Source organism: Taurulus bubalis (genome assembly GCF_910589615.1).
Source record: "Taurulus bubalis genome assembly, chromosome: 14".
Lineage (NCBI taxonomy): Eukaryota > Metazoa > Chordata > Actinopteri > Perciformes > Cottidae > Taurulus > Taurulus bubalis.
Window position 1 is genome coordinate 25380292 of NC_136602.1, and position 16455 is coordinate 25396746.

Sequence of the window (16455 nt, forward strand, 5' to 3'; positions counted from 1 at the left end):
TGGCTAATCTTCTCTCTTTTTCTTTGTCAACAAATCTCTATGTATTTAATAGTTTTTGGACAATTATTTTGGATGCATTCACAATACTTAGTTGGTCAGTTCATTGTTGGTTTGTAACATGACATTTGAGAAGAAAATATATTGAAAATTACCAGAATTTATTTTCTCTAGACAAAATTAACTATTCTGCTAGTTTTCATCATGCAAACTTACAAATATGCTATCAGTTCTGCTCAGAGGTGGTACATCTGGGTCATCACCAACACCAGCATGGGACCTTGGGATCAAAGCATGGCACCCTGCTGTCAGAGCAAGATCCCAATCCCAGAGCAAGATATTGTGTATATCTGACTGACTTTCCCCAATCCCAGTCCCTCAAACACTCACCTATCAACCTAACCAAGGGCATACATCTAACATCTAGCACTCTTCTGTGTGTCTATTGTCCCGGGCATTCTTTACTCTAGAGAACCAGGGGCACGGGACTTTAAAAAAAGCGCACAGGGGATTTTAACTTGGGTGGGGGGGGGTTGCTTAAGTGTGGCTCCACGGGGTCAGAGGGTGAGTCGGGTTAGGGGGTGAGCTGCAGAGCTGGTTCCAGGGGTCACTTGACCCCAACTTTTACCCAGAGAAGGTGACATTATTCCAGGGTGAAGTTAGCCAATGTATATCCTGGAAGTCATCTTCCTTTAAATCACCCTCATGTTCCCCAGTGTCCCTGTTGCTTCCACTATGACCCAGAGTCCCATGTACTTTTATCGGGCATTTCCCCAACCTTAACCCAGAGAACGTGACCTCAAACCTGGGTACATTTAGATCATGTGCCCTGGAAGTCACCTTCTGCCAGAAGACCGCTAAGTTCCCATGTGTCCTTGGTACTTTGCTAGTGGGACTTCTTTGTCCAACGCAGTTGGAGAGGGTCATTTCCCCAACGTGTACCCAGCGAACGTGACCCCAAACCTGGGTACATTTAGACCATGTGTGCCCTGGAAGTCACCTTCTGCCAAATGACCGCTAAGTTCCCATGTGTCCTTGGTACTTTGCTAGTGGGACTTCTTTGTCCAATGCAGTTGGAGAGGGTCATTTCCCCAACGTGTACGCAGCGAACGTGACCCCAAACCTGGGTACATTTAGACCATGTATGCCCTGGAAGTCATCTTCCGCCAAATGACCGTTAAATATCAATACACAGAAGGCCACATGACATCTCCATCATGAGTCATTGCATGTCTTTCACTAGATTGGCTTGTCAGTGCCAAAGTCACAAGACATACCTTTCTTAACCTAGAGACATACTGATATTTCAGTCTCCATCAGCATGACCAGCCAAGGATGTGTAAGCATGGAAATGTATGTGAGAGTTCAATCAGAAGTCACTGGATTTATACTAATACAACTAATTAAACCTTACTAGTGATTCTGAAGGTAACATGAAATACAGTATTAATCAATAGTAAAAACATTTTCCTTCTAACAGCATGTTTAAAAATAGATGGGTAGGTGCCATTTAATAGGGCCCAAAATATAAAATACTGGGCCCAACAGTGCTGATCTTTGCGAAGGCTGCATGTAGTTGATATGATTGGATAAAAATGGACAGCGATACAGGTTCAGAATTACTAAAATAGCTTTGTATGTTCCTTTTGGCATGTAAAACATGGAGGGGCTGGGGGGGTAATTTGTTGTCTTAGTACCATATTACCCCACTAGAGAGCTCATAGTTGTCACGACGGAGCACTAATGAAAGAACCCAAATGCACGACCCGAGGCAGAGAGTAAAGTTCACAAGAATTCCTTTATTGATAAAGGTAATATTGCAACAGGATAGAGTCTCTGGAGAAGGACCGCCGAAGGTTCTCCCGATGTAACTGGGGAGGGGCTGAGGCCGGTCGGCAAGGCTCTGACCCGCTGTGGTGAGAGCAGCTGTCTCACTCAGGGGAGAGTAGAATCGCCAACGTAAACAGTCCAGGGTCCATTCACAGGAAGGCAGTCAAACTCGGCAGAGGTACAGGCAGGGATCGGGCTTACTCGGAAACGAAGGGACGTCGGAATCAGAACATCAGGCAGGAAAAACGCTGGTAAGTTGACTCACAGGTGAAGAAAAACGAACTGGCAACGAGACAAGTGAAGCACCGAGTGTATATATACACACTGGGAGGGGAGTTAACGAGACACAGGTGAAACACATCAGGGCAGGGAGAGGTAATCACACATGAGGATGTAAAGACAGCAGACATGACACAGGAGGATGATTTCAAAGTAAAACAGGAAGTGACAAGACAACAAAATAAAAGCACTACCGTCTAGTGACGGTTGTGACAGTACCCCTCCCCTTACGGCCGGCACCTGACGGCCCAGGGCCATCAGGATGGGACTGGTTGAATTCGTGGATGAGGGAAGGGTCAAGGATGTGCGAGGCGGGCACCCAGGAACGTTCCTCAGGTCTATAACCTTCCCAGTCCACCAGGTATTGAAACCCGCGGCCACGTCGGCGAGAGGACAGGCGCTTGCGGACGGTATAAACAGGACCCCCATCCACAAGTCGGGGAGGAGGCGGGGGCTGGGCAGTGGGCACCAACGAGCTCTCCTTAGCGGGTTTGATCTGGCTGACGTGGAAAGCTGGGTGCACTCTCATGGTCCTGGGGAGTTTCAGACGCACAGTGACAGGATTAATGATTTTAGAGATGGGAAAAGGACCAACGAACCTGGGTGCCAGTTTTCTGCTCTCCATATGTAGGGGAAGGTTGCGGGTGGACAGCCAGACACGTTGGCCGTTCTGGTACTCTGGAGCAGGAGTGCGGCGGCGATCAGCGGCCTTCTTGTAACGCTCCGAACTGATGAGAAGGGAGCGCCTGGCCCGACTCCAGGTGCGTTTGCACCGCTGAATAAGGGCTAGAGCAGAGGGGACAGCAACCTCCTTTTCCAAGGACGGGAAGGAGGGGGCTTGTACCCGAACACCACATGAAACGGGGATAAACCAGAAGATGAGCAGGGTAAAGAATTGTGTGCATACTCCACCCACACTAGCTGCTGACTCCAGGCGGCGGGGTTCTGGGTGACCAGACAGCGTAGTGTGGTCTCCATCTCCTGGTTGAGGCGTTCAGTCTGTCAATTGGACTGCGGATGGAAGCCGGAGGACAGGGAGACGGAGGCACCGATGAGGGAGCAGAAGGCCTTCCAGAATAGAGCAGTGAACTGGGGACCTCGATCAGAAACCACATCAACAGGGAAACCATGAATGCGGAAAACATTAGACAGGAGTGCCTCAGCAGTCTCCTTAGCAGACGGAAGCTTAGGCAAAGCAATGAAGTGAACCATCTTGGAGAACCTGTCTACCACCGTTAAGACGGTGGTGTTACCTGCAGAGGGAGGCAGTCCAGTGACGAAGTCCAGGGAGATGTGTGACCAGGGGAACAGGCAGAGGGTGAAGCTGACCCACAGGAGGCTTGTGGGACACTTTGCAGGAGGCACAAACTGGACAGGCCGCAATGAACTCGGTGATGTCTTTCTCCATGGCGGGCCACCAGAAACGCTGTTGGGACATAAATAAGGTCCGTCGGACCCCGGGGTGACATGCCAATCGTGAAGCGTGGGCCCACTGGATGACTTGAGAGCGGAGGTGAGGTGGAACAAACAACCGATTGGGAGGGACGCCGTCCGGCGGTTGACAGGTCTGAAGAGCCTGGATGACCTGTTCCTCCACCCTCCACTTGAAAGCCCCAACCACACAGGCTGCAGGCAGGATAAGTTCAGGCACGGCAACAGGACCCTCTGAGGACGGAACTCGGGACAGAGCATCAGGCTTGCCATTCTTCGACTCTGGTCTATAGGAGAGAGCAAAGTCAAAACGGGTAAAGAACAGGGCCCACCTTGCCTGCCGGGAATTCAGCCTCTTTGCGGTCCGAAGATACTCCAGATTCTTGTGGTCGGTCCAGACAAGAAAAGGTAGCTCCGCCCCCTCCAGCCAGTGACGCCATTCCTCCAGAGCCACCTTGATGGCCAACAACTCCCGGTTCCCGATGTCGTAATTTTGTTCCGCCGCAGAAAGTTTCCTCGATAGGAAAGCGCAGGGGTGCAGCTTATCGTCGGTAGAGGACCGTTGGGACAGAACGGCCCCAACCCCGACATCCGAGGCGTCCACCTCAACTATGAACTGGAGCGTAGGATCAGGAACAGAGAGAATGGGAGCGGTGGTGAAGGACACCTTCAGCCTTATCACACCACCTGAAGGGGAACTTAGGAGAGGTGAGGTTATGCAGGGGTGAAGCGACAGCACTGAAGTTACGGATGAACTTGCGGTAGAAATTGGCGAACCCTAAAAACCGCTGCACCTCCTTGCGGGAGTTAGGGGTAGGCCAACTTCTGACGGCACTGACCTTGTCGGGGTCCATCTGAATGTTGTCCTCCAAAATGATGAAGCCCAGGAAGGAAACCGAAGGCTGGTGAAACTCATTTCTCTGCTTTGACAAACAGCTGATTCTCTAGGAGGCGCTGAAGTACCTGACGGACATGCTGAATGTGGGAGGACTCATCAGGAGAAAAGATGAGGATATCGTCCAGATACACAAAAACAAAACTGTTCAGCATGTCACGTAACACATCGTTGACGAGAGCCTGAAACACAGCAGGGGCATTGGTTAATCCAAACGGCATTACTAAGTACTCGTAATGTCCACGGGGTGTTGAAGGCAGTCTTCCACTCATCTCCCTCCCTGATCCTCACGAGATGATATGCGTTGCGGAGATCCAGCTTGGAGAAAACCTTGGCACCATGAATCAGCTCGAAGGCAGAGGACATGAGAGGAAGAGGGTACCTATTGCGGACCGTGATGTCGTTGAGACCCCTGTAGTCGATGCAAGGGCGGAGGGATTTATCTTTCTTTTCTACAAAGAAAAATCCAGCGCCAGCAGGAGAGGACGGGCGGATGAGACCGGCAGCCAGGGATTCCTCCACATAGCTCCTCATGGCAGCAGTTTCTGGAACAGACAGTGGAAATAGTCTCCCCCGGGGAGGATGGGTGCCGGGACGGAGCTCAATCGCACAGTCATATTGTCTGAGGAGGAAGTGCAGAGGCACGGGCTTTGTTAAAAACTTGCTTTAGGTCGTGATAACAAAGAGGTACTTTGTCCAGTGCGGGGAAGGTGTCCAGAGAGCCGGATAGCTGGGAGGTGCAGACCGGAGCTAGGCAGAGATCAGGAGGTCCTGGAGCCGAAATGGGTGCCACCCTGGCCCCACAGGAACGTGCACATCGGGGACCCCAGGCGAGGATTCTCCCAGTACTCCAGGCCACATGCGGGTTGTGCAGCTTCAGCCATGGGAGACCTAGGAGCAGGGGATGCGAGGGTGAGTAAAACAGGTGAAAAGATAGTGTTTCAGTGTGCTTGTCCGGGAACAGGAGGGTGACCGGTTGGGACCGGTGAGTGACCCTGCAAATGAGGCGGCCATCCAAGGCACGAGCCTCCAGGGGGCGTTGAAGAAGGAAGGCCCGAAGGCCGAGTCTCTTGGCGAGAGCATAGTCCATGAGATCCGCATCGGAGTCCACCAGAACCGGTTGCTGGAGCGAGGCAGAGGAAGAGCGAAGAAGAACCAGGGGTTGTAGGCGAGCGGGATTGGACAGGGTCAGGGTGCGGCTCACCAGTGCCCTCTCCTTCACTGGTGAGCCCTGGCTTTTACTGGGCAGGAGGAGATGATATGTCCCTGCTGACCACAGTAGAGGCAGAGACCCTCCGTCATGCGCCGCCGGCGTTCTTCCGGGGTGAGTTTGGTGCGACCAATCTGCATGGGTTCCTCTCCCTCCGTGGCTCGGGCATCGACATGGTGAGTAACAGCTCTGGGGAACTCTACAGGTGGTGCAGAAAAGCGAACAGCTGAGTCTTCAGGATTCCACTGCGCCATCTGGTCGGAGATCCTGATGGCAGAGGCAATGGCTCCATCCAGCGACTGCTGCTCCTCCCGTAGGGCGATCTCCCTGCCGATGGACCGATTGAGTCCGCTCTGGAAGGCGGTAAGTAGAGCCAGGTCATTCCAGCCGGAGTCCACAGCTAGGGAGCGGAACTCGCTGGCAAATTCCCTTACTGACTTCTTCCCCTGCCGGAGCTTAAGCAATCGTTGACCCGCCTGTTGTCCCCGGAAGGGATGGTCATAAATCCTCCTTAATTCTGTGGCAAACAGTTCAAAAGAGAGGACCGGCGGAGCTTGCTGCTCATATAGGGCATTAAAGTAACTTAAAGGAGGACCATCCAACAGGTTAGCTATGTAAGCCATCTTGGCTGACTCATCACGGAACCGGGAAGGCTGGGCCAGAAACACCAGACGTACCTGGGTAATGAAATTTCAGCAAGAGTCTGGGTTACCGCTGTACTTGGTGGGTGAGGGGATGTGAGGCTCGGAGGTGGATCCACCCGGCAGCGCCGGGGAAGCAGCAACAGGCGGGGGAGCTGGCGGAGAAGCGCTGCGACTTAGCTCAGCGAGCTGTGTCGAAATCTGGGCCACGTTGTCGATGAGAGATTTCAACATGTGTTCGTGGCTGCCCAAACGCTGAGCCTGGCCGGAGATCTCCTCCTTCATGCGGTCGAGGTCGGCTGGGTTCATGATGGGCCAGTTCGTCCTGTCACGACGGAGCACTAATGAAAGAACCCAAATGCACGACCCGAGGCAGAGAGTAAAGTTCACAAGAATTCCTTTATTGATAAAGGTAATATTGCAACAGGATAGAGTCTCTGGAGAAGGACCGCCGAAGGTTCTCCCGATGTAACTGGGGAGGGGCTGAGGCCGGTCGGCAAGGCTCTGACCCGCTGTGGTGAGAGCAGCTGTCTCACTCAGGGGAGAGTAGAATCGCCAACGTAAACAGTCCAGGGTCATTCACAGGAAGGCAGTCAAACTCGGCAGAGGTACAGGCAGGGATCAGGCTTACTCGGAAACGAAGGGACGTCGGAATCAGAACAGGATATCAGGCAGGAAAAACGCTGGTAAGTTGACTCTCAGGTGAAGAAAAACGAACTGGCAACGAGACAAGTGAAGCACCGAGTGTATATATACACACTGGGAGGGGAGTTAACGAGACACAGGTGAAACACATCAGGGCAGGGAGAGGTAATCACACATGAGGAAGTAAAGACAGCAGACATGACACAGGAGGATGATTTCAAAGTAAAACAGGAAGTGACAAGACAACAAAATAAAAGCACTACCGTCTAGTGACGGTTGTGACAATAGTACCATATTACCCCAGTAGAGAGCTCATAGCACCATATTACCCCAGTAGAGAGCTTACCATAGCACCACATTACCCCAGTATAGAGCTTACCACATTACCCCAGTATAGAGCTCATAGTACCATATTACCCCAGTATAGAGCTTATAGTACCATATTACCCCAGTAGAGAGCTTACCATAGCACCACATTACCCCAGTATAGAGCTTACCACATTACCCCAGTATAGAGCTTATAGTACCATATTACCCCAGTAGAGCGCTCATAGCACCATATTAGCCCAGTAGAGAGCTCATAGCACCAAATTACCCCGCTAGAGAGCATATAGTATCATATTATACCAGACTATAAGACAACATAAAACAGGAAAATCACAGGAACAGGATGAGACATGACAATTATAAACTAAGATAGTTTTGAATGCAAGACTTTTACTGAAGTGAAATGTGTTAGTTCTTCTTCTACCACTGGTATTAATCCATGTCTCCCCCTCCCCAGCCTTCTCCGCTCTCATCTTTCTTTGTAAAATAATTATCCATAGATCACTTCATTTACAGCTAAATGGATGGTTTTCAGCCGCTGCGTACATGTGCACTTCACCGCTACGTAAGCGTGTACAGCGTATAATTTGTCTATATTCGCATAACAAAACAGGCGCGTGCACGTGACCCTCACAGAGCAAGCAGAAAAGCATCCTTTCTTCCCCACGTGCACAAATGCAGTGAAGAGCGCAAGTTAGAAATGGAACAATCAATAATGAAGTGAATCACTGTAATCTCAAGGTTAAAGGTTACTGTCAGTGATTTGTCAATGCCTACACAATTACCCATAAGGCCATGGTCTGCTCTCTGCCTGGTCCCACTTTGTAACTAGGCTATAATGAGGCAATGGCAGCGAATGAGGTTAAAAATATCTGACTCGATCTGGGTCGCAACAGTCCTTTTAGGGAGAGATCCAAACTGCTCATCAAAATAAATCTGACTCATCCTCATCAAGAGTTTGTAATGCTTTTCATAAATTCTGGCACAATTTCTCTACCTCATTACATTAGTTATTACATTAGTCAACCTTTGGCCCATGCAGCATTCCTCCTGGTGCTAAAATAAACTATTTGGATGATAATATTACAGGAATACTTCATCGGCTGCGACTCAACTCCAGGTATAATTCCCAAAGATAAAAGTTGCCAAAGTCTTGCATTAATTTTACTGGACCAACACATGTGAGGCGTGTCATCCTTCCACCAAGTATTTTGGCCAAGGTAAGAGAAAAAATAAAAAAGCAAAGTCAGAGTTTCTGAGCTTTCGAAAAATCCATCTCATCCGATCCCGTTGTGTGTCACGGTTGAGTTGTGCTGGTATCTATAAATGAACAGGAGGCTCCAGAGTCTGAACAACGCAGATCAGATCCACTCCTTCAGTTTTTACCTTTCACAATAAAAGCCCTAGATGTATTATGCACAGGCGAGTATTCAGCATCTTTGTGAATTATTCCTCATCTATTCATACAGCCTCCAAAACAATCTCAGAAATGGCTTTATACTGATGACGATACTACACTGATAAATGTGATTAGGAGAAGATGTATATGTAACACAATTAAATATGATATTAACATGAAAATGTATGTTTTTATCTCTACACGAAAGATTCTAGTCCTGGACTTGATCTGTATTTGTTTAAATGACAAAATATTGTGCATTTCTGCGTAATCTCAGCAAATCTTCTGGAGTCAATGCACACAACAAACATTTCATCATTGTATTTACTCTGCAAAGTAGTGGTGGTCACGTGACTCAATTTCGTCACACGAATTCCACGGTTTCACATTTCCGGACAGAAGTCAATGGAGCCACCTCGACAAAGAACTGCGAGCTGAACTTCAAGGTAAGAATAAAGCTAGAAATGTACAGTGAGCTGGTTAGATACAGTCTTTGCATGTTAGCAAGTGGCCTTAAGGTATATCTAACTTAATTCGTTTGGTTAAGTCAACTAATTGTTGCAAGTAAAGTGTACCAAATTTTTCAGGTTACGTTACTTGATGGTGTCTTTGTCCTTTATGTCGCTAGTTTGAAGGAGTAAAGAACTGCCCTTCACTTGACTTCAACTTGATTGTCTAAGTTAATTCACAAGCAAATTTAAGTTGAATTGACTTGCTAAATTAGGTTGACTGTACTTGGAAAATTGATTCGCTGCATACAAAAAAATTAAGTAATTCATACAAAAATCAGCATTGCTTATTCTACGTAATAAATTTATGCAAAAAGTTGTCTTGATTTTATTAATTAGATCAAGCAGGATATGTTTGTCAGTGTACTTAGTAAAGAGCGCTTTACAACATAATCAGGCAGCAGCTTCTCACTTCGCTATTGTCAGAATATACACTGAAAAAAGTGAAACAACTGTGTCATTCATGTAAAGTGCATTTTTAATTTGGTCTCATCGAAAATCATGGTTTCCGGTTTAAACAAGTTGTTTTCACTTTCCCTAAAAGCAAATAGAACTTCCCATAGACAAAATTAAAAGCAATACTTTAGGTAAAAGTCTATTTTCACTTTAGACCAGAGGTTTACGTGTCACGTGACCATATGAAGTCGCATCTGGTCTGTGTTCTGATGTCCGCCATTACCTCGCTTCGCCTGAAGTGAAAACCGTCAAGGCAACTCAAAAACAAGGTAATAATTCTAAATTGTGTTGTTTTAAACGGAACATGTGTTTTCCATGTATATTCATTATTAATGGCAGAATGTACAACTGTCTATATTTTGTGCGTGTTCGCTAGAGTAACGTAACGTTGGCTGATGTAACATTAGCTAACGTAAGTTAACGTTAGCCAACGCTAGCTCGCTCGTTACAAAAATCATAGTTTAGGAGCTGTTTGCCTGCTACTGGGCATCCACAGCCCACATGGTTACAGAGCCACAGCATTCGCTATGCTCTCCTGTGTTTTCCAAGCATATTGATTGTTAGTGGCAGAATGTACAACTGTTTATATTTCGCACGTGTTCGCTAACGGTGCTGTTAGCTAACGGTACCTTTTAGCTAACGCACCGTGAGCTTTCATAGGGAACATGTGTTTGCCATGCATAGGTATTGTTAGTGGCGTAATGGACAACTGTCTATATATTTCACACGTGTTCGCTAACGTAACGTAATGTTGGCTAACGTTACGTTAGCTAACGCTAGCAACCACATGGCTTTTGTTCAGTAGGTAACTGTACTTTCGCAGGTGGGGACAACTTAATTTCTTTTCAACACCACACATTATACACCAAAATGAAGCTTGGAGCCTGTGGTTTTTAGTTAATAATTAAAATAACGACATGTTACCTTGTATTTAAGCCAGTAACCCTATCTTTATCCATTGGGGTAGTGGGGGTAGAACCTTGGAATATGAAAAGTACACTGAGGATATGAAGATATGTTTCTTAAAGTATTATATGCCAATATTAAATGGATACTTTTAAGCCACACATTTAATTGCCAATGAATATTGGGTCACAAAATACAATATTTGCCTGATTTAAGGCAACTCCAGGTATAAACCTTGCCCACTTCTGTTATCTAGATACAAATACAGAGACAGGATTTTGTTTGATTGAACAGATGCAGATAATTATGTCTCAGTACACCTCTATTAGTACTAGATAATGAGGAACAAAATTCATATTTCATTCTTTCAGCTGTCAGTATTTTGCAGTATAGTACAATACCTTCAGTATGTCTAAAGCCTAATTAATACATGTGTCTGTAGTGACAATTATGGATAGTGCCAACTGTCACAAAAGTTATTTCTCTTTCCTTTAGGTTTACAGGTCTACTGCTGTGTCCCGCAACAGTCCCGACATTGTAACCATATTGCTGATTTCGGTAAGTCCCAATATGACAACTGTGAACATTTTCATGTATTTTTAAATGGGAACGATAAACCCAAAATATAATTGCAGCACTTCAGAGAATACCTTGAATTTACCATAAATGTATACTTATGAATGTAGTCTGTAATTTCAAACATTTAAATTGTAATGTAGTGGACTATACATTTTAATGGCAGGTTAATTTTACATTTCTATTTTTGCAATATTTATTTATTAGGGTCTTGCAAAAAGTGCAACATTGCTATTGACCATCCGACCGCATGTCAAGTGAGTGTGGCACATTTAATTTTTATTTGATTTATTTTTTTCATTATCGAGAGTTGGAAAAACAAATCAAAGTCTGAATCTCATTTCCCTTCTGTGTTCTGCATTTAACAATAATTAGGTATTTAATTACTATTAAAACGGTCATCTTTGTCATTTAAAAGCCAACAATGTACCTAATACTAGTACCTAAAATAATTTATTTACATAGCACTTAAATCTGGATCTTCTGAGTAATATCAAATAAAAATAGTAATTCAGCATTTTCACTATTGAGTCGATAATCAGGGAAAATTCCTTAATCGCAACAGCCCTAAATCACTATTACTGTAACTCCAAGTGCCCATTTTATGCATTGTATAGTGTTGTGTCTACCGTGAATTGTTCAAATTGGACAGCATCATTTTGCATTTTTATAATTTTGTGTGTTTGTGCTTTCACCTAGAGCCTTGAGGTGAATCTAAAGAGTGTCTGCTTAAGTGCCTGATTGTGTACCTTGGGGAAGATGGGGACAACCTTATCAAGGACTATCTGGTAAGTAGTTTTGCTTTATTTACATACGCTTCAAACAAAAGAAAACATTAAATTAGGGCTGGGCGGTATACCGGTTTTAATTTCCCGTATGATATGAATTTTTCATAGCTGTAACAACTGCTGTCGCTCTTAACAGGCAGCAAAATATATTGTTCACCGCAGAGGACACAGTGGTCGGAGCTGTGGTACATCAGAAACTGGTTTCATCAGAATAACTTTTTTAATAAGTGTTTTGTCTTTTATCAGGTTGTTCAGAAGGATGAAGCTTGATCCCAGCTTCAGGAGTGCAAAATGGCAGTGTTTGTCTTCACGGAGGAGGAGGATTGCCTCCAGCCGCCACACGACATTGGAGTTTTGAGCGATGGTGTAGAGGTCCTTAATGGTTTGCAATCAGTAGAGAATGCATGTTCCATGTTGCTTGGGCTCATTTATGCTCTAAACTTGAGCTATCCAAGTGAACTCAAACACACTTTTGATGCTCTGCAAAAAATCTTCATGGAGATAGAAGCCAAAAAGATGACCCGGCGAGTGTGCACTCTGAGTCTTAAACTCTAAATATTGTTGTGCATGTTTAACCCTTTGTTATGCACAAAGGGTTTATCCCTTGTTAGCACTTCATAATAAGTGCACACTATGTATGTAATAGAAAATATACATATATATTAATTTTTTTCAAATTGAAAAATAAAGTTGTTCTAATGTAAAACAAACAAACATGGTTCATGGTCTTTATAATTGCTTATTTTACTTGGTGTGAATGTAATTTTTTTACTTTATATTTAATCAACATTTTGGGTTTCAACCAAATCAAATATATCATTTGAGAGAAACTAATACATTTACGTGTAACAAAATTAGAGTGTTTTAAATACTTTTGTGTAAAGTAAAATCTTTGCTTTCATATAATAGAAAATGAGGTTTTTCCAAATTAAAAAATAAGTTGTACCAAAGTAAAATAATTGTCTTTATACTAAATACAACTTTTAATTTGTATGAATGTAATTTTTTTACTTCATATTTAATCAAAATTTCCAGTTTCAACCAAATCAAAAATATAATTTGAGAAAAACTAATAAATTTACTTTGGACTGGACTGGAAATGTGACCAGACCTTTAGTCTTTGCTGGTTGGTGTGATGGATTATTTTAACATCATAAAGTCAATGATTTGGCTGCAGCCTCGACCAAAACGTTGCCCTCTGCCGCCTGCCTGTGATCCATGATGGGGCTCACCAGGGCTGGAGCTTTAAAACAGGAACTACTGGAGTCAGCAAACTGGTCGAGTGAGAAAAAAAGCGTGTGATGAAGAAGCTGGTGATCCCCTGAAGACGAGGCTCAGGCTGGGCAATACAGTCAATGGCGTCTAAACTACTGCTCCAACACTTTATTATTATTACTTATTATCCTCTATTCTGGTATTCTTCTGCTATTGGAGGCACAGAAATGTAAAAAATGACTGGGAGCAGTCAGAGTTTAGACATACAAGCCCAGCTGATCTCCTGCTCTGAACACGTCTTCTGTGGTTCCTCCTTCCTCAGGTGTCTTTCAGGCAGGTTTTCCTGACCAGTATTTCCATTTATACATTGAATTAAAACAGGTGATATGTGAAATCCCTTGAATCCTACTCCATTGACCCTAGTTCTGATCTACTGATTTCATGAACGTGTGCTTAAAATGTTGAATATGTTTAATAGTGCATGCTCGTGAGAATGGACTCAGCATAGCAAGCTTACTGCAGCTCTTTAGATAATTGATGATGTAATTGTGATGAAAATGGTGACAATGTGGGGCACCCAGCTAGGTCCACCTCATTTATTGAATGTTTTTATTGGTGCAAAGGGCAGTCCACAAAGCAGGAGTCGGGACAGAAACAGGAATATAGACACATCGAGAATGACTGACTTAAAGAACAACAAACTCAAACATAATGCAAAAACAACGGACATTTTTTGAATACACTGTTATGAGTTGTTATACAAGTTAATTATGTAGTGCACACGTGTACATGTGTGTGTAGTATGGACTGCTTGGCGCTGATCACATGGAGTCCATATTCATGGGCTACGCAGATCCATGATCACTCTGGGATTCCTGTCTCTGTTCTCTGGCACTTCATGAACACAGCAGCCGGCACAGCACGTTACCTCCAGAGGACCAGTCTGCAGCAATATGCTCTCTCCTACACACACACACACACACACACACACACGGGCAAAGCTATAATGAACACTGTCCGCGCTGAATGAAAAAACCCTCCTCCCTTTTAAACCGTTGCGTTGAACCTGGAGGATTAGTGGACTCACAGGATCAGATTGTATTCATACAGATCAGACCACAAATTAATGGAAATATTAAACAGAGATGGAACAAAGGTACCATTACAAATAAACTCAGAAAGGGAATTAAATGCTAACAAATGCAGCACGTTTGAAAACAAAGTCAACATGAATAATTGTCGGACCGAAGCACTGGACTGCCTCCTCAGTGTGTTCTTGCATGTGTTGCTTGAGGTAACATCCTGATGCCAAGTCAAGCGTGGCAATGAGTGACTGGAAAAGGAGGTGATCGTGACATATGGTGCCATTTAAGCGCTCTGGCTGCTGATGGGTCAGTCGTGCAGAGAAAGAGAGACGTGAGGAGGAGAGACGTATGATATTTAGCAGAGAAGATTTGTCTATAAGTTACAATCTGCCATGTAGCCTTCAGAGCTGCTTGACCTGCAGCTGCTTTAATCTGGTGCTCTTTAGATGCACGTCTCAGTCCACTCATCACTGTGATGATGACATCCACGAATCGAGGCGTCGCTGGCTACATACATGCTCCTTCAATTCATCTTTTTCTTTCCATCTCATGGTGAAAAGAGCAGGGATCTTCCCCCCGGCGGTTGTCCCTCTTCGTCCCCATGTTCCCCATGCTCCTGTCATTGCTGTCAGAAGAGGCAGAAATGCTCTAAAAGTCATCTTTAAAATGAAGGAGACGAGGGGGATTTGGAGAGCTGACATTTTCTTCACTACTTATAAGACATTTTTCTCTCGGCACTAATGCAAGCTCCTCTTTTGGAGGGGCTGCCACCCAAACACCATCTGAAGTCAGGGATTGGTGCATGATTACACGAGGGCCATGGCTTTAGTCTCACTTTCAGGAGGTTATTAGTATTATTATATGATGCAGATGAGAAGATCTGTCAGGCAGAAATATGGGACATATTTCAGTCTACACATGAATAAACATATACTGTATATCTACACATATCCAGATAAATATATATACAAACAAATGAGGAGAAAATATATATTAAAAAACAATTAAAAATAAAGCTGATGGTCCTTTGCGTTACAGTGCCTTAGTAGTTTTAATGAGGAAAGCTTACAATGCTCACAAGTTGTCTTCTACGGTATAGCTATTGCCAATAATAGCTTTGAATACACGTCTTAGTACTACATTCACTTGATGTAACCACCTGAAAGCCAAACTAGTCTTTGTTTCCTTGGAGACGAGATGCTGAACGAGTTTGCAAGCAGCAGGTTTTAGATGTTCGTCACACACACACACACACACACACACACACACACACACACACACACACATAGATGCAGGTTTGATTGAGCTGCTCCTTTTTTGTAAACAAGACATTTGATTAGACAAGCTGTGGGATTCCAGGTGAATGAGCTGGAATCCTGTTGAATCCCAGTCCTGGTTTCTATTTTTAAACACGCCACCAAATAAGCCATAGCGTGTCATTATCACTGCTTCACTTCAGAAAGTACATTCACAGGATGGCGTGCAGTTACTAGTTCTCACGCACACACACAGTTGTCATTGATGCCATTATGAAGACGGGTGCCATCGTCCATTAGTTGCTGCTTTCTTAGCCTGAGGTTCCACAGACAGCGACGGGTTCAGGAGACTCGGCTCCTGCTCCCATGAACCCCATCTTGACAGTTAGGATGCTAATCCCAGCCATATCGATCAAGCCTAATTGGTCTAAGGCTTCAGAAAATGCTGCGTTAAGGCGTTAAGGCTTCCCCTGGGGAGGAGAGGACTATAAAATGCAAACAGTGCGAGTATGCGATGGGGTTTCCTCCCGGGTCATCTGCATCTTCCCGTTTTAACATCTTAGTGAAGGCCTCTGATCGTCTGTACATTGAATGCAGTGTAACTTATTTCTAATGTAATAGAGGCCAGCTGTTTAGTTACAAGTACTGGAATGATAAGCATAGCCCACTTCTCTGGGGGTCTGTTGGCAAACGAAATTCCGGGCTGATTCTTTCACTTGGTGCCCGTGGCCTTGTCCTCTCTCACCTCATCATTACCTCACGCTGTTAGCTGGAGGCAAAACAAGAGAAACACAAATCACCTTGGAGTGGTCGGCCAAAGTGATACATCGGAGATGTCCTCTTGCTTGTGCTTTTCGGTGCCAAATCGACAAGGCCTTGAAGTATAAATGCATTTTCGTGCTTGTTCAACGACAAACAGCTGGATCTGCCAACAGCTGTTTGCTCATCATGTAGCGAGTCCCTGTTTGGGCATCTCCTCCCGCTGATGCTGGATATCGTTATTTGCAGCA

At 44.9% G+C, this 16455-nt stretch overlaps 1 protein-coding gene across 1 annotated transcript in view; it reads right to left on the reverse strand.

Moving 5' to 3' along the window:
• Positions 1-3108: 3108 nt before the first annotated feature.
• Positions 3109-16455, reverse strand: part of LOC306746850 (uncharacterized protein) — a gene marked incomplete at both ends in the record, with an annotated part of 95372 nt that continues 82025 nt past the window's right edge. Inside the window, 3 exons of the mRNA XM_079229829.1 lie at positions 3109-3359; positions 3436-3824; positions 3870-4153. Of these exons, the coding sequence (XP_079085955.1) occupies positions 3109-3359; positions 3436-3824; positions 3870-4153 (924 nt within the window). The remainder of the gene's footprint in view (positions 3360-3435; positions 3825-3869; positions 4154-16455) is intronic.